General features: G+C 35.5%; 2 protein-coding genes across 2 annotated transcripts; one reads left to right on the forward strand and one right to left on the reverse strand.

Annotated features, from left to right (window-relative positions):
• The first annotated feature begins 299 nt into the window (after positions 1-299).
• On the forward strand, positions 300-2194 carry LOC110108723 (zinc finger protein STOP1 homolog). Its single transcript, XM_020839482.2, has 2 exons — positions 300-473; positions 730-2194. Exons 1-2 carry the CDS (start codon positions 458-460, stop codon positions 2148-2150), a joined length of 1437 nt encoding a protein of 478 aa, XP_020695141.1. The 5' UTR covers positions 300-457; the 3' UTR covers positions 2151-2194.
• Positions 2195-4154: 1960 nt separating this feature from the next.
• On the reverse strand, positions 4155-15578 carry LOC110108721 (uncharacterized mitochondrial protein AtMg00810-like). Its single transcript, XM_020839480.1, has 3 exons — positions 14907-15578; positions 4965-5033; positions 4155-4361 (listed from the first exon to the last, which is right to left on the reverse strand). The coding sequence occupies exons 1-3, from the start codon at positions 15576-15578 to the stop codon at positions 4155-4157; spliced, it is 948 nt and encodes a 315-aa protein (XP_020695139.1).
• Between the last annotated feature and the right edge of the window lie 3239 nt (positions 15579-18817).

Consider the following 18817-nt stretch of genomic DNA (forward strand, 5'->3'; position numbering starts at 1 on the left):
AATTGAATATTTTTTTTATATATTTTCTCAACAAACAAAATATCCAATATATATTTCTTTTTACACAAAGTCAATTTTCTCTTTAGACTGAATTAAATAAATTAGTATAAAATATAACTGTACAATCATTTATTCGAATTTGGAGCTTTTCGGAACTTCTTTGTTGGTTCCTCAGCTTCTAGGAATCACCGCATCATGAGCCGCGCTAATTTAATTATGTGACGGAACTGGTTACGAAATAATGTTCAGTAGGTACAGTTGCATTCAAATTCTTATATATACAACCTATTTATTGTTTAATAGTCTAAGCTTCTTCGCCGTTCTAGTCCGTAAGCAAAATCGGGTTGAGGTCGAAGAAAATAGCGAGATTGATCTTGATCTAAATCCCTTTACTGTTCTCGAAGATTACTGCTAGTCGGTGGAGATCTCTCAATTGATCCCTGATTCTTCGAATTTGATGCTCTATCCTTTCAGTAAGTTCTCTGAAGAATCCCCCACTTATCCTTCTTTTTTTTTGTTTCTTTGATGCAAGTCGGACAATCGTGAGTTGGCGTAGATAATCTTGTAGAAAAGTTGCAGTTTTTGCATTTTTCTGATTGTAGATGTTGCGAATATGGGTTTTCGGTCGTTCAATCTCGTTTTTTTTTTTCATATATCCTACTAGGTTTAGTTTTTTTTTTTTTTTTGCCATGGATTTTTTTTAATACTTTATTTTAAATTACTTTGCAGAAGCTCACACTCGTGGGATGAACTTCAGTTCTGAGTCTGCTGAAATGGAGCAAAAGTCGCGGCCTTTCGAAATTTCAGCCAGCTCCTGTTCTGCTGACAATTCATCAATACACCTTAATGCGAATGAGTTGTTCAACCAAATGAGGTCAAAAGGATTCAATTTCAACTTTGACGCTCAGGGTTCTCAGTGCGGAACTTGTCCCATTAACCAGATTGTTAAGGATACGAATGTTAATTTGGATGTCAAGTCTATGCTCAACAATCTTTCTTTCCTTGAACAAAAGATCCACAACATTCAGGACATCATCCATTCGATTGTTAGCCAGAAAAGCACTACATCTTCTCTCCCAAATGAATTTTCTGTTCGGCAGCAACTTGTAACTACTGATCTTGCTTCAATCATAGTTGACTTAATCTCGACAGCGGGAAACCTTCTTCCAACTATTAAAAACAACCTCTTATCATCCAATCCTCCTCCCAATCAATTTTGCAGTAGCTTTGATTCCTTAACTAACATGGAGGCTGATGCTCCTTTGCCCAAACATGAACTGATGAAAATTCAAGATGATAGGAGTGAAATGAATGAGAATGTCCACATTGAAGACCATGATATGAAGGAAAGCGAAGATGGAGCGGAGGTGGACAATCTTTTATTAGGATCTTATGAAGTATTACAGTTGGAAAAGGAAGAGATTTTGGCACCGCACACCCACTTTTGCAGAATATGTGGAAAGGGCTTTAAGAGAGATGCAAACTTGAGAATGCATATGAGAGGTCATGGCGATGAGTACAAGACCCCAGCTGCTCTTGCCAAGCCAAGCTACAGCTCCGAGCCTGCACTTATCAAGAGGTACTCTTGTCCCTTTGTTGGGTGCAAGAGGAACAAGGAGCATAAAGGTTTTCAACCATTAAAGACACTTCTATGTGTTAAAAACCACTATAAGAGGACTCACTGTGACAAAAGCTTCATATGCAGTAAATGCAATTTGAAAAAGTTCTCTGTTCTAGCTGATCTTAAAACTCATGAGAAGCATTGTGGTCGTGATAAGTGGCTTTGCTCTTGTGGAACAACTTTTTCAAGGAAGGACAAGTTATTTGGGCATATAGCTTTGTTCCAAGGCCATTCTCCTGCACTCCCTACTGATCATGTAAATGACAATGGTGTAGGAGTTAGAATAGATGGTAATGGATATGACTCTTCTACGAACTCTTCAAATGATGACAAGGATACCAAATTGTTTGATGATGGCCATGATTATCTATCAACTCTGAGGTTTGAGCCGTATGAGTATGGGATTAGTGATGAATTCATGAAAGCAACATTTGGTCTTACGGAGTATTCATCAATCATGTATCCTTCCGGACTTTCTGATTTTGGTCTAAAGAAGGAAGATACTTCCGGTTCCATTTGTATGTTGTAAAACCATTCATTAACGGATATTACATTTTCACCAGAATAGTACATGATTTTTCCTGAAATTAAAAAATTTTGTATTTATTGACGGTTGTAACCTAAGTTTACTTGTTGGTTTCTTCTATTATTTTATACATGTTGATCAAATATTGACATTTGATGAATTCTCTGCCATGCCTTTATTTATTTTACACGTTTACTTGTAGTCTTTTTTTTTTTTCTTTTTGTCATTATTTGAAGACCTTATGTTTCTTTTGTAATCTTTGAGAATTGAGAGGTTTATTTTTGCCCCTGTATGGGCTTATGTTGAATCTGTTTGCTAATATCACCTAGTTATCGTCTTTTATCAACATATTTGGTAGAACAAGCTGGGTCGCCTTTCCTTTTTTAGTTGCATTTGGATTTCATGGATTTTGGCATAGGCTTAGGCTTCGTTTGGGATGATTTTTTAAAAAACAATAAAAAAGCTGTCCCAAACGAAGTCTTAATCATTGCATGCAAGCTTAATATGAATCATCAATGTTTCTCATTTGGATTTGGAAATGGCAATGATGATTTTTTAAAGTGGAAAGTACAATATGATAACACAATCATTATTGCATGGAATCGTGAAATGATTATATTGGAGAGATAGTGCAAGCATCATATGTTGAAGATGAGATGTTGAGAACTTTGACATAAGGTGTATTTGGTTGATTGTAGATGGAAAACATGTTTTAGAAAGTGATAATTTTATCGTCACTCAATTTAAGTATGCAAATACAATCATCATTTTTTAGGGATTTTGAAGATGTTTGTAGAGTTGAAAATTCATATTAATTTCTAACTCTGTCAAACCAAATAAGTTAATAAAATAAATTCATTATTTTTTCAAAACACATTTTCTAATGCAAGCAATCAAATGAGTTCTTCTCAAGTGTTTTGGGCATGTACATTTCAGGGTAAAAAATTCCACAATAATGTGTAATATTACAAGAATGACCAAACAATATATTAGGATTAGAAGTTGTGAAAAAAAAAAAGGATATGTGCAAGTAAGATTAACACTTCATTTGCACTCAATAGAATGAATAGAAAATGAGGACTCATTGGGAAATACCAAAGTACTTGGGATAGGGCTATTGCTTATGATGATGATGATGATGATGATGATGATGATGATGAGGATGAGGATGAGGATGAGGATGAGGAGGATAGGGCTATTTCGTATGATGATGATGATGATGATGATGATGAGGAGGATGAGGATGAGGATGAGTATGATGTTATTTCTTGTATGCATGTTTGTAGCATCATTAACCATAAGAAACAAAAATAATCCTCTTATGAATGAAAAACATATTCCAAAATCATGACGGTTGATGTCGTTTGTTACTGTTGTTACCAACATGATAGCTATTAGAGTTTTTTTAGTTCATGCATTCTGAGGTCTTTACCATGTACTTTATTTTTTAGTGGCAACTTCATGGCGAAGAATTTATTTATGGAGTGGACTTTTATGTGTCGTGTCATGCATTTATCTACGTTGTGTTCATCTTCTTTTCTCTTTCTGAACTTCTTATTGTTGTTTCTTAGCAGATCCCAATAAATCATTAAACTTCCATTGGCCAAGTAAACTAGTATGAAGGCTCTCCTTAGATTTCCTATTTTCTTATGCGAATCATCAGAATAGCTGTGGGACTTTCTAAGCTGTCGCTTTTTCATCCTACTCTCCACCATTCTCAGAGACAGAAATAGTGAGCGATTCTTTCTAAAGGATTTTTTTGTAGGTTCTTTGTTGTATTTTTCATTTTTTTTTTTGGCTTCATTTTTAATTGAAACATGTTGAAGCATTTGATCGCATACAGCTTTTCTATAAAAAAGAACTTGCAGTCATTAATTAACCACAGAAATAGATAGAGGAATAAAAAAGGAGAAGTCTACCTGCAAATTTACTTTTTTTTTTTTTTTTTTTTTTTTTTTTTTTTTTTTTTTTCGTGCATTATGGATTTTGGGCCCTTGATTTGGTGAATTATTCCCTGCGGATACAGATGCCGTTGTCCGGAGGCGAATCAAAATGCTCAATGCCACCCTTATGCTGTATATCGCAGCTGTGTACCGGGTGGCGTGACCTATTCTGATTCGCCTCCAAACGATTCGATGTCCGCAAAGAATAATTTCTCATTGATTTGATGTAGAGTTGTACGCGTATGACTTTATGAGCAAAAAATTCATATATCTAATATGAACAAAAAGAAGGAACCGAGCAAAGCTTCGGAAAGAGGAAAAAACGGAGTCTTTGTCTAAAAAAATGCGTTGAGAAAGGGCAGATGTATAGAACCTTTCAACGAGATAGTGCTTTTTTAAATCTCTCAAAATGGAATCTGTTCCAAACATAATTAAGATCAAAAATCTTCTTATGAGGTTCCTGCTTGAATTACTCAACACTGCCATAAAAAACAGAAAGGAGACTTGAAAATTTTCTGTGCAGAATTTCACCTCACCTGATTCTCAGGTTGTGTGATTTCTGTGAATTCTCTGTCGTCAGTCAGAAGGGAAATTTAATTGATTTTATTTATTTATTTTAATTTTTAAGTGTATATTTGAGCCCCGCAAATAACTTAATTAGTATTTAGTTGAATGTATAATATATTTTACTTTTAAAATCGACTGCAAACCGAAAAATTTATTTTCCACTCCAAAATCTAATAAGGGGTATATGAAATAGTAATTATTAGTTTTTAACTAAATTTTATTTCTAATATCAAAAAAGAATATTCTGTGTACATTCTTTCTTTTTCTTTTTTTTTTTCAAATAGTGCGATTCAAAACTTGAAATTGCCTTCAAGAACTCCTCGATTGGACGCTCGGGCAAACTGCGATGTTCGAATAGTGTTCGATTGGAGATGCCCTGAATGAACAAGCCATATAGGAAAGTTTAAAAATAAATCTATTGGGCCCATTACGGCTCAGACTGTTTTCTAAAATAGCTTTCTTGTATAATTTTTTTTAAAAGCAATAAAAAATAGTGGTAAAAAATTGTCTCAAATGAAGCCTAAGTAAGATTAAGTAACATCAGTTAAGGTTTCTTTTGGGATAGTTTTCTTACTGTTTTTTGTTTTATTTAAACGTTGAAAAATAAATAATCAAAAGTTGTTCCAAACGAAGCCTAAACTCTGAATAATGATAAGACTCATTAAATGATGCAATATAAGAATGAAATTTTCATAAAATTAGGCAACTTGTTCATTTATGAGGAGTTTTGTATTCTAAAAACTTTATGTATGCCTTTTCAAAACTCATACGCATTAGTGTAAAAATAGAAAAATAAAATCATAATTCATTAATAAAAAAAGAATATAATAATCATCTATTTGAAATTTTTTTAATTTAAAAATTCTTATATCATCATCATCATCATCACACACAAAAAATATACATACATATCATTATCACCATCAAAATTAAAAAAAGAAGTAAAATAATAATAATAATAATAATTTGTTTACTTAACAATGCATATGATACCCCATAAATGCTAGCAAGTCTCCAGTTTTTATTAATTTTCTTTTATCAATATGCATGGAATATACCATCTAAACCATTTATTAATAAGTTTACTTTTCTATTCGTACGTTTTTTTGGGATAGTTTTTTTATAGCTTTCTAACGTAGCTTTTTAATATAAAATTTTTTTAAATTATAACTTTTATTCTAAAAATTTATTTTAAAAAATAGTAAAAGAGTTATCCCAAACTTTTTTTACTGCTTCTTAAAATTACTTTCTAGTAAAAAATTTTTAATTCTTATACTAAAAAATTGCATTAAGAAGCAGTAAGAAAGCCGTCCCAAACAAAGCCTTTGTTTGGGATGGCTTTATTCCAGCTTCTTAAAGCTGCTTTTTAGTATAAAAAATTTAATTTTTGTACTTAAAAGCAGCTTTATAAAGCAAGAAGAAAAACTTCTCAAACAAAGCCTTAGACTTCGTTTGGGATGACTTTCTTTCTGTTTCTTAAAACAGTTTTCTAGTATAAAAATTTTAATTTTTATACTAAAAAGCTGCTTTATGAAGCAGTAATAAAGTCGTCACAAACGAAACCTTAATCTCTTAGCTTCTTTATCATCCTCTATTATATTCCTGTTCTTGTGTTGGGCTGTTAAAGTCATGCAGATGAAAACAAAACTTCTTTTTCATATAAAACTATATGAAAATACATGGAGCTCTGTCAGGCATCTTGCCTAAAAAATGTTCATTTTTTTAATACATGGAGCATATTTTAGCCTGTTATTTTTTGGCAGGTCTTGCATAAATTATGCGTGCGTGATCTTATGATCAAATTAGTTCAAATCTTAAAAAAATCTCTAATTTTTAGACTTTAGGGCTCATTTGATTCGATGGCAATTAGTATGGTTGGAAATAGCTGGAAAAAAATTTTATGAGCATGACATTTGTAATTGTTTGGTTGCATTTTTGATTAAGGCTTCGTTTGGAATATATTTTTTACTATATTGTAAAGTTGTTGTATAAAAAAATAAATATTTAAAGTTAGTTATTATTAAAAACAGCTTCGTAAATCGTAATACATATTTTTTTAAAAATAGTAAATAAGAAGTAATCAAATAGAAATTGTGATTATGGTCTGAAAAAGCAAAACACTAAAAAAGATGTACCAAAACAAGCCTAAGACTGTAAATGAGTCAAATTGCAGCAAGTGTTGCGTATTGGGGAAGATAAGGAGTAAACACCACAATGATGAAATAAACATGAAAGTAAAAACAACGGAAAAGTAAAGGATACTAGAATTTAAAGTTAAAAAACTCAAAATAGGGAAAAAAAAAAAACCACGGAGTCATACAACACCAAGAAATCCACGATGAAAATTGGGAGAAATAAGTATAGATCTCTCTTATCTCCCACTTTGTCGTTGCTTCTTTTCTCACATGCACCGTTCTCACTCTTGCCCCAACAGAAAAAACAAGAGAAAGCCAAGTAAAATAACTCTAAGGGATGCAACCCTTCAGAAAATGAGAAAGAAAACCATCAAATCCGTCTCGTAGTGTTGCGACGCAAGTTTTGGCACTGTGGTGATCAAGCCTCTTTCTTCAACCGCTACAGCGCCGTATCTAGGCCGTTGTGGCGCTCTGCTCTTTGTTGTTCAATGTTGGGGTGCTTGAGAACAAAGCATTGGGGCACTCAGGTACTTAGCACCGAGCATTGTACGAGAAAAAAAAAAATTTTTTTTTTTGCACCCGAACCCAAGCAAAGGGTAAACCCCCGCACCTCCCAACATACACAACAAACTTTGAGGTCTTAGACAATATAATACAAAAGAATCATTTTACTCTTCTATTAACTAATTCGTCCCCACATAGTGGGATAAAGACTTGATCTTATTATTGTAGTACTAACCAATTAGTGGACATACATATACATTCAGGCCAATAAAACGTCAAATATGGCCAAACAAAGCTCTGTTTTTGAATCAACTAGCGAATTTAATACACTTTTCTTAGCTAGTCGAATAAAGCTATTTGAAAATGACGAGCTTTTGTTTAATAGCTTTGCTTATGGTGCATATGACTAATGAAATATAAATGATTTATTTTATATTTAATAAAAATCACTATGGAGCCATTGCATCATTCTAAGAAGTTTACCTGCTTTTGAGAAGTAGCTTTTCATATAAAAATTTAGAGAAAAATTCAACCGAATAGGGCCTTAAAGTTTTGTTTGGGACAACTTTTGATTATTTTTTTACTGTTTTTAAAAAATTTTGCACTAAAAATTTACTGTAAAAAGCAATAAGAAAACGGCCTCAAACGAAATATAAATGTATATCAAACAGTTCGAGAGAGAGAGAGAGAGAGAGAGAGAGAGAGAGAGAGAGAGAGAGAAAGAGAAAGATTTTGTTTAGAACAACTTTCTTACTGCTTCGTAAAGCAGACTGTTTCGTAAAGCAGTTTTTTTATACAAAAATTTCTATTTCAAAAAAATTTTACACTAAAAAATAATAAAAAATTTGTCATAAACAAAACCTAAAGGCTTATAGCTTCTTTTGTCGATGGTGTGCATTTTGCTCTAAGCATCTCTATATATAATTATAAAGTAAATGGAGAGGATAGTCATATAGTATGACATATTTTATGAAATATTTGCTATAAAACTAAACTTGTAAAAAATAAAACAGCAGAGAAGCATCTAGTTTTTTCCATATTTTTCTTCAATGGTTATATAGCTTGATAATCCACCAAAAATTACTTTGACGTATCAAAACTCTGCTTTAGAAAGCTTATAGTCAAACTAAACGTCTCAATGAGATAAATCAAACTATACAAAAAATGATCCAATCCGAGCCTGAATGAGCTAAATCAAGGGTCTGAAGTGCAATTTGAATCTTTAAGAAATTGATTTGATGCTGAAACCATCTCCAAATTTGGCGCGTTTATAATCGAATTGAACAACTTATTAAGATGGATCTAATGAGCAAAAGATCGCTTAATTTTGACATTATTAAGACACTTAAATATTGAACGAGCACTTTATGAACAAGATAATCAATATGGGCCATCTGACGAAGTATTATGAATTTTCTCCATGTTTATGGACATACCACTCTCAAAAATTATAAATAAGCCCATATTATACATGAAGAGGGAAGAGTGAGAAGCTGGAGCCAAAACTCTCTTTTGAGATTAAAGAGAGTTTCAAGGTTCTAAGGATCTTAGAGCACCACCATGGGGCCACTACCAGATCGTCGCCACCAAGCCTTCGCAGGCTAATCACTACAATGCTCTAACCAACCTTTCTTGATTACGATCTTCTAGCCCCTATCACTCGACTATGGTCATTCTGACCATTATTTTCTAATCATAGTCCTTAGACCATCGTCGCTTGACTGCAATCCTCTGTATGATCCCCAAACCACCAATGCTCAACGTTGACCCTCAAACCACCATCATCCTACCATGATCCTTCTTACCATCATCAACTTCAGTCTCTGCATCCTCCATAACTCACTAACTATAATCCCTCCAACCTTAATCACTTGTTAACTATGGTCCTTCGACCACCGTCATTAGACTATGATCCTCAGACCTTTTTCGCCGAACTACAATCCCCCGACATCCATCACCCAATGACAATGGTCACCCAAACTTCATTGCACATCAATTGTGTTCTTTCCAACCTCCTTGCTCACCAACTAGGAAATTATATTCCTCTAACATTCTTCACACACTGCTTATAGCCCCAAACTTCTATCATTACTCAATCACTATAGTCATTTTGAGCACTGTCGCTTGATTAAGGTCCTTCGACCTCCATTGTTCACTTACTTTTGTTTATTGACTACCGTCACTCAACTACTATCCTTCAACCTTCGTTGCATGCAGACTATGTTTTCCTTTGACCTTCACCAATTGTCGACTACCATCCTCTGACTACTGTCACTCAACTCTAGTCCTTGGACCACCATACAACCAATTACAATCCTTCTACCTCCATTACCAAACTATAATATTTTAACCTCTATTAACAACCAACTACAGTCCTCCAAGCACCATCATCCAATTCCATTTCTCAAACCACCATCATCCAACTAAGGTCCTTCTGACCTCCATCACCCGCCAACTACATTCTTCCTACCCCTATCATTCAATTATATTCCTCAACCTTTAGTGCATGACTACGATCTTCTAACCTCTAACAAAGTTCTTTCCGACATGTCGACTACAATCCATCGATCATTGTCACCTGTCAACATGATCCTTGGATCTCCATTGCCCGACTATGATCCTTGAACTACTATCACCTAACTACAATCCTCCAATCACTGTCACCCGACTAGGGTCCAACAACCTACAAAGTTTTGATCATCACCGCATGCCTTGCTTGTTGGCTTTATCAGCTACCATAGTTAATAATGCCAACATATTCCATCACTTTTAAGATTGATGCACGTTGTCGACATCAACTACAACTTCCAACTTCAGCACTTAGATTTATGTTGGATTCCTATCAAATGGTTCTTCGAACTTTAATCAATTGTGTTCTTTATAATGTATCTATACTTCCCCCCAATGAAGAACTTCACTTATAATCAAATCTAAATACTAGTTAAAACAATTTAGCTAGGTCATACCTCATGATTTTTCACTTTCATGAGTTTTTCATGTAAAAAAATGTTCTCTTAAGATTCTTACACTCCTCTTCTATATGTGCATACTGAATCTTCATGTAAAATTATGACGTCAATCTCTCCATTTCTCTACCGACAAATATGTTCCAACACACAACAAAGCTAAATAGATTTTTTTTTTTAATTCTTGTTTTATACCGTTGCATAGAGTGATTATTTATAGAACAAGAAGAATCCAAAAATAATAAATTAAGACTTATTTTTGGTAATATTTGTTATATTTTATTACATCATGGATCTAATTTATGCAAAAGTATGTAATTGAAAATTAACTATCACAATGCATATCTGCACTTCTTCTTCTTTTATCCAATTAGAATTTGGAATGCTATAATTAGGAGCCATGATCAGCTCCCTATCACTTCCTATTAAAAAAAAAATTCATCCCGAAGAATTGGGCCTTATTAGTAACCAAATGGGCCTTAGAAAATAAAAGTAACTTAGGCCACACCCAATGCATCTAGCCTTTGTTTGGCCCAAACAATTTCATGGAACCAAAATTTTCGTTTATGGGATAAAAATTGATTATTTCAACATTATTATTTTTTAAAATTGATGTTTATAATATTCAATAAAGTAAATATTTTTAAAAATTTATATTAACACAAGTAAAAGTTATAAAACATATAAATGTAAATCCTTAAAACCAAATTTAATAAATAAGGATGTCCTTAGCTGAATAAACATTTGAAAAAAGATTGTATAGCCTTTTAAAATTACTATATGATAGATATATATCACAAAAAATAAAAAATTTAAAAATCATAGATTTATGTGCATTTTTTTCATAATCTTATGATGATATAATGTACATTTGAGTCATTTTATATTGGATCTTTTCTTGCGTCATGATCTATTAAAGACTTTATGTTATTAAGATAATGACAGATATGATAATGACGGTAGGTATAATAATAATAGTGATATGTATGATAATGATGATAAACATAATAATGGTTATAACTATTATATTTAGAGATTGGTTTGCATATTTTAGTGCCTCCATCTCCTCTTGTAATGCTAAGAACTTAATTTTTGGATTAAAATTTCTTTCTTGAGTTTTTTTCAAAAGAAGTAATAGTAAGTGTGTAAATGATAACTTGAGTGTGTGAGTTCACAATTCTTATATAATGACTTGTAAGGAATGGGATCTTCGTAATGATGGAGTTCGTAGAAGGCGATCTCAACCTATCACTGCTTTACTATCGGTTATCTTATATTCATCATATGTCAGAATATTCATAGCTTTCCATTTCTTCTTTATTTTTATAAGGATCGAACATAATGAAAGTTTAAGGTTTCGTTTGGGACAGCTTTCTTACTGCTTCTTACATCAGCTTTTTAATATAAATATTTTAATTTTTGTACTATAAAGCTGCTTAAAAAAATTGCCCCAAACGAAACTTAAATCACTTCTCCCTTCTCAAATTCATGTTTTGTGTTTTGTGCCTAATATTGATTGCATTTTTATCATTATTGACTTAAAAGTATTTTAAGAATTATTAATGTAATCAACTAATTATAATCATCTGATATTAGGTTGTATTTATCTTGAGTCATATTTTTTATCTGAGTATGTAAGTTTTATTGGGAATATCTTATTTTGTGCTAAATTGAATTTATTGTAAAAAATTGCATTAATATATTCATTAAAATTAGCTTATCATTCTATTTTATAGATAGTTTTTAGTATGTTGGTCATATGTTTTTCATTTATGATCCAAATTTTATGAACGAGTAAACGGTGAGCTCTGCAATTTTATATAACTGATATTAAACTCCTTAATCAAATGTTTAACAAGATTTTATGACTAATTACGATTATGAAACTTGATATTTAACTAAAGATATCCTAATCAATTACGACCCGAAAATCCGACTCAAAACCAATCCGAAAATTATGGGTTAGGGTCAACCCGTTTTGCCAACGGGTCGGGTTCGAGTTTCAGGAGTTGACCTGTTTGAAAAAAAATGAGGCAGGTTCGAGTCAACCCTGTTAGCCTTAAATTGACCCGTTTTGACCCCGAAACCCGTTAGCTCGTCTGCGTCAAGTCTCGCATCAGCTCAATCCATCCACGTTTTTCTCGCCTCTTCGCATCAACTCATTTTTTTTAGCCAGTCAAATCTCGCGTCAACCCATCGCTCCAGCTGTGTCAAGTCTCGCTCCAACCCGTCGCTCCAGCTCATCTGCTCAAGCCGTGTCAAGTATCGTGTCAGCCCATCCGCGTCCCTCTGTCACCGCCTCTGCCATCCGCTCCAGCCCACCGTCGATAGAGGTTGAAGACAAGCTCGTGACCCAGGTTAGCGAGTCATGCGGGGTTGACCCGCGTCCGAAACGTGTCGGGTTCAGGTCCAAAAAAAAGTGATCCGTTTGTAAGAAAATGGGTTTGTTCAGGTCGGATCAACTTGTGTCGGATCAATTCTGTGTTGGACCCGAACCTGACTCGTGATCCGATTTTGACATCCCTACTCTAAAAATATAAAAAATTTCCTTATTTTTAATGAGAATAAATTACCCTTGGCTTACTCATTAAACAGGTAAACTAATACAATTAGTGACTTGATCTATTCCTCTTTTTTTCCCTCAACCCCGTCAAAATTATTACTTATTGACCTAATATTGCTTAAATTATAAAAAAAAAAGTAATATTTTCACTTAATTTTCCCGGTCAAAAAGACAAATTGCAGCAAAATATCCACCAGACAAATCTTTTTTACAGATTACAGTTTTCTTGTTCTGAATGTTGTCATATAATTTGTCTGTGGCATTCTCTGCGAACATTTTTTTTTTTATTTTGGAAGGTTGTTGCTGACTTTTTAAATATCCAATGTGAAACTTCGCAGGATATTTATGTAAATATGCCTATTCAATATAATAAATTAATTTAAGAAATATTGTCAACTCGCCTTTTGTCATTTGTTCTTAAATGTTCATTGAAAGTTCTTCGCATGGTTAGAAATCTCATTCATTATCTTAAATATTAATAAAATCAAAATTTGGTTAGCTTGCAACGATATTTTTATAATAAAAATTTTATATTAGAATATTTTGATATAGTCGAATATATTTAATGAATATAAGTTTTTTTTAGTATAAAAAATATTAATAATTTTTAAATATCCTGATATAATTTATATCAAGACATTCGATATAAATTATTATTATTTTTGTAATTTGCAGGCCTAGAATACTAATTTTAGGCTTTTTAGCTCCTTGAATGTATGCCATGAGGCTTTCTCATAAGAAAACATTTTAATGGGCAAGTAATTTTTGCATAAATTAGGTATTTTATATTTGAATGCACTTTTTGCTTAACTTCCTAACTGATACATCATCAAAATTTATTTTGATCGGGCATGAATCTTAAGACAAATTTGAGTGGGAAATTTCCAAAATCAAATACGGACTATCTGAACTCTGATTTCAACAAACTTATAGTTGAACTAAACATCTCGAAAAGATGAACCCAACAACACCAATATCGACCCAATTTGAGCCCAAATGGATCTGAATTGAAGACCCGAAGCTTATTTGAATGTTTCAAATAATAAATTGGACGACCAAATGATTTTCAAACACAACATACTTAAAGTTGAATCGAGCGGCTCGACGAAATGAATCCAATGAGCCCAAGATTGTCAATTTATGATGCCATTAAGACACTTAAATACTAGATAAATGACCCACAATCAAGAGAGTCAATATCGGCCGTGCATTCAGAACACTCCCAATATATCTTTGATCTTCTCTCTATTTACTAGCCATGAAACTCCTCAAAAATTATTAATAGACCATCATTCTTTATTGAGGGGGCCAGAAGCAAGGAAGAGAGAGATATCTGAATTCTCTCACCACCATATTCCTCCTTCTCGACCATTACCCAACCATCGGCCATTGTCGGACTTATGTCCGACCATCAGCTGTCGTCAGATTTTCGCTCAATCACTAACTGTCGCCTGACATCCATCCAACCTCTGTTCGTTACTAGATTTCGACCGAGTAGCGGACTATTGTAATTTGGATCGTCTTTAAGCTCGAGGGAAAATCTATTCTTTATAATCTACTTAAACATTAGTGACCCCGTCGAGGTGTGGTTTTTACTTCTGTGTTCTCCACGTAAAAAGGTTCTTGTGTTTCTGTTCTTTCTCTGTTTATGAGCTGGATACTCGTGCAATGCTAAGACTTGAAATTTGATAGTTTACTGTTGTGAATATCCTAGCTCGTAACACTTGTAAGATGTTAAACGAGAGGGAGAGAAAGAGGAATACCGAGTGGAAACAAAGAAAGATTAAAATTTCATTCACACTTGTACAGAAGACAGAGGAGCTATTTATAACAAATAAAATACAAGAATGATCGTAACGTCAGGATGACGTGGAGCCCGCGTATGCAAGAAGGTACATATCTTGTAAATCTTACAGGCCCCTGCAAACTGATGATTGTAGAGTGGTGATTAGTTTGTTGCATAAAAATTTGAACCAAAATATTGGTAGTGGCTTGGTGAAGAAATCGGCTATTTGGTCGTTGGTACATATATGATGGATGGTCAGTTGTTTTGATCGAATGCAGGTTCTAGCATGATAAACCGGATTATTGGCAAGGGCGATGGCAAATGTATTATCGCAGTAAATAATTGTATGAGTTAGTTGAGGAATGTGAAAGTCCTCGAGAAGACGGCAGAGCCAAAAGACCTCAGAGGCTTCTGTTGCCAGAGCTCTGTATTCGGATTTTGTGGATGATCGGGCCACAGTGGACTGCTTTTTGACTTGCCGGAAAATTAATGATTTACCTAAAAAGTTGTAGTATCTAGAAATGGATTTTTGGTCTTGGGCATTGTTGGCCCAATTGGCGTCGACAAAGCCTTGCAGGTTTAAATGATCTCGGTGCAAAGGAATACCATTATTAGTTGTACCTTGAATGTAGCGAAGAAGTCTTTTGAGTGCGTCGAAGTTGCTATTGAGTGGAGCGTGCATGTCTTGGCTTAGTTGATGCACCATGAATTGAATGACATGGTATGTTAAAGTAAGGTATTGAAGTGATCCGATCAGGTGACGATATAGTTGAGGGTTGGAGAAATCTGTGCTGCACCTGGTTGAATTATCAGTTTTGCAGGAGATGGGGGTAAAGACGAATTTTGAATTTTGCATGCCAGCGCATTCCAGAATTCGTTTGGCATATTGTTTTTGATGAAGGACTCCGTAAGTTGTTTGAATGGTTTGAATGCCAAGAAAGGGAGCTAGAGAGTCGACGTTGCGCATTTGAAAGCATTCTTGGAGGCTGGATAGCAGCCATTTGATCTCCGTGGGGGAGTTGCCAGTGCGTAGGATGTCGTCGACGTAGATTAGAATATAGAGTCGGTTTGGACCCGATTTATATATGAGAAGAGATGGATCAGCATTATTAATAATAAAATCGAAAGTTTGAAGGTGATTTGATAGAGTTGCGTACCATTCGTGTGGAGACTATTTGAGGCTGTATAGAGCTTTCTTCAATTTGCAAACGTGGGTCGGATGCATGGAGTCTTGAAGGCCTGGTGGTTGTTGCATATATACAGTGTTGGATAGTTTGTCGTGTAAGAAGGCGTTGGAGACGTCTAGTTGATGAATATCCCTGTTAGAATGCAAAGAAATGAGAATGAGAACGCAGACGGTGGGAATCTTTGCGACGGGACAGAAGGTTTCCGTGTAATCAAGTCTGTGTTCTTGATTGAAGCCCTTTGCGACTAGCCGAGCATTTTTAATTGGGATGGGGTGGAACAAGATCTCATGTTCCCTGTATTTGTAATGCTTGGAATTCTTGAGACATGGCAGATCGCCAGTGTTCACTTTTGACAGCTTGATTGTAAGTAGCAGGTTCAGTGTGGTGAATGATATGAGAAAGATTGAAGACTTGCTTTGGTTTGGAGTGGCCGGTCTTGGATCGAGTGAGCATGTGGAGTGTACTAGGTTGTGAGTTGTGAGTGTTGGTGGAATAAGTTGAGTTGGAAGGAGACAGAATGGGTTGTTAAATGGGAGATGTGTCTGGATGATTGAGGTAGTTGGAGACCAGTATGGATGAATAGGAAGCGGCAGGTTTAGTTGAGGTGGAGGATTGAGATGAGTGCTAATGTGATTGCTGATGGAAGCGGGTAACCTGTTTATTGGAACAAGAAGTAGAGGAGGAATTATAGGGGACGGGCTGGTGTTTGAGTTGTGATGGTTTGATAGTTGAGTGAAGGGGAATATTTCTTCGTTGAAGATGACGTGACAAGATGTGTAAATCTTGTTGGTTGTAGGATCGAAGCACCGGTATCCTTTTTGGACTGGTGCGTAGCCTATAAAAACATACGGGTGACATAATGGAGAGAGTTTGTGAGTGGAGTAGGGTTTGAGCCACGAATATCAAAGACAACCAGAGACTTTTAGATTGCTATACATGGGTGGTTTTCTGTATAGAATTTTGTATGGTGATTTGTTGGAGGTATTTGGAGAGGGTAGGCGATTGATTAAATGGACGGCGGTCAGTAGAGTGTCAACCCAAAGATATGTCAGAAGGGATGCTTCAATTAGGGGTGTAAGTGAGCCGAGTCGGCTCGTGAGCCGGCTCGAACTCGACTCGTTAATGAGCTCGCGAGCCAAGCTTATCGAGCTTCGAGCTCGAGCTCGAGCCTACAATCGCTTTCTATCTAACGAGCCGAGCTCGATAAGGGCTAAAACTCGACTTGACTCGACTCGTTTACACCCCTAGCTTCAATGAGTAAACTGCGGGTGGTTTCAGTTATATGACGATGTTTGCGTTCGGCCACACCATTTTGAGATGGTGAGTAGAGACAAGTAAATTGATGAAGAATGTCGTGAGCAATTAGATGAGTTTTGAATTTATTGTTGATGAGTTCGCCGCCGCCGTTTGTACAAACCGTGCGAATATGACTCTGAAATTGTTGTTCGATCATTTTCTGAAATTCGAGAAATTTGTAAAAACATTGGATTTTTGGACAAGATGAAACACCCACGTATATTTTGAAAAGTCGTCTATGAAGCTAACATAGTAACTATATCCGTAGTTTGAGACAGATTGAGAGGGGCCTCAGATGTCGGACTGAATTAATTCGAAAGTAAAAGTACTATTACTTTGTGACTTTTTAAATGGTAGTTGGTGGCTTTTAGCCATCCTACATGAATTACATGTTGAAGTAATATAAGAGGTACAAATGTTTGAAAGATGATTTGCTAGGTAAGAAAGTGTGGCCGATGAGGGGTGCTCATGACGTCGATGCCAGAGATCGGGAATGGGTTGAATGGAGAGAAGCGCAAACTGAGAGGTAGCAGTTATCTTGTGCAGGATCGTACATAGATGATATAGACACGAACCCGTGAGAAGAGTTCGGCTGGTCTTCGGATCCTTGATTTTGTAGCCCGAGAAGAGAATGTGATAATGCATTTGTTGTCAGCGGTGAGTTTATGAACATATAAAATATTGAAAGAAAGATTTGGTACAAGATTTAAGTGAGATAGTTTAAGACTACCTTGAGGTGTGGGTAAAAGACCTTTACAAGTGGTGTGAATGGGGAGTTGTTGGCCATTGCCGAGGATGACTTGGTTGGAGCCGATGTATGCGTATGAAGATTGGAAGTGCATCGGGTCCGATGTAAGGTGGGAGGAGGCTCCGCTGTCAAGGTACCATTCGATGGGTGGAGGAGGCGAGGGGGAGGTGACGAGAGAAGCTGGTGGTTGTTCAGTGTTGTATTGATCGTCATGACGATGCTAGCATTTGACCGCACAGTGTCTGTTCTTGCCACAAATTTAGCATGTGATGAGCGATCTTGATTGTTGTCTGCCTCTAATGTTGTTCAACGAGTTTCTGTTGTTGTAGGAATTGCACCAGTGGGAAGAGTTAGATCGACCTCGGCTATGGCCCCGTGCTGTCGTAAGAGCAGTGAATTCCCGAAAATTTGGAGGGACTGGAGCTCGCAGGTTGTTTCATGTGCGAGGTTTAGCTCTTCGCTACAAAGAAGGGTATAAAGATAGTCTAAACTTAGTGTTTGAAGGTTGGTATGAATTGAGGTTTTAAAAGATTGATAAGTGGGAGGCAGTCCGTCCAAAGTGTAGTGAATAATGTCTTCGACGGCATTGGGAGCGCCGGCGGCATCAAGAGAGTCTACTTTGGTTTTGATGTCAAGAAGGTATTGAGACATGGTTTTATCCTTCATAGTGAGGTAGCAAAGTTCGTGTTTGAGCTGAATGATTCTTGAGCGGGTGCTTGATTGAAGTCGCCGATCAAGAAATGTCCATATTTCGTTGCAGTGTTCGACGGATAAAACGTAGGGGAGGATCGTCAGTGATATGACGGAGTATAAGGCGGCTGTGAGGTTCTGATCGAGCAAGAGCCAGTTGGTGTAGTTGGGATTGGGGATGGACTGACCGGTCGTCGTCGTGGTAAATCTTGGCGTGATGGAGGAAGATCCATCCAAGAAACCTTGGTATCTGTGGGTCTCCGAAAGGATTCCGCTCGTGTGGTT

This window comes from Dendrobium catenatum, unplaced genomic scaffold, assembly GCF_001605985.2.
Source record: "Dendrobium catenatum unplaced genomic scaffold, ASM160598v2 fragScaff_scaffold_1403, whole genome shotgun sequence".
In the NCBI taxonomy this organism is placed as follows: domain Eukaryota; kingdom Viridiplantae; phylum Streptophyta; class Magnoliopsida; order Asparagales; family Orchidaceae; genus Dendrobium; species Dendrobium catenatum.

Excerpts from the sequence above, each read along its gene's own strand:
- LOC110108721 (XM_020839480.1), bottom strand. The coding sequence starts at position 15,578 with ATGCGCAACGTCGACTCTCTAGCTCCCTTTCTTGGCATTCAAACCATT. Across the intron at positions 5,034-14,906 it reads TCGCCCTTGCCAATAATCCG|GGCATCTCCAATCGAACACT; the intron begins GTTTATCATGCT and ends TTGTTCATTCAG. Across the intron at positions 4,362-4,964 it reads CAATCGAGGAGTTCTTGAAG|ATATATGAATTTTTTGCTCA; the intron begins GCAATTTCAAGT and ends TGTTCATATTAG.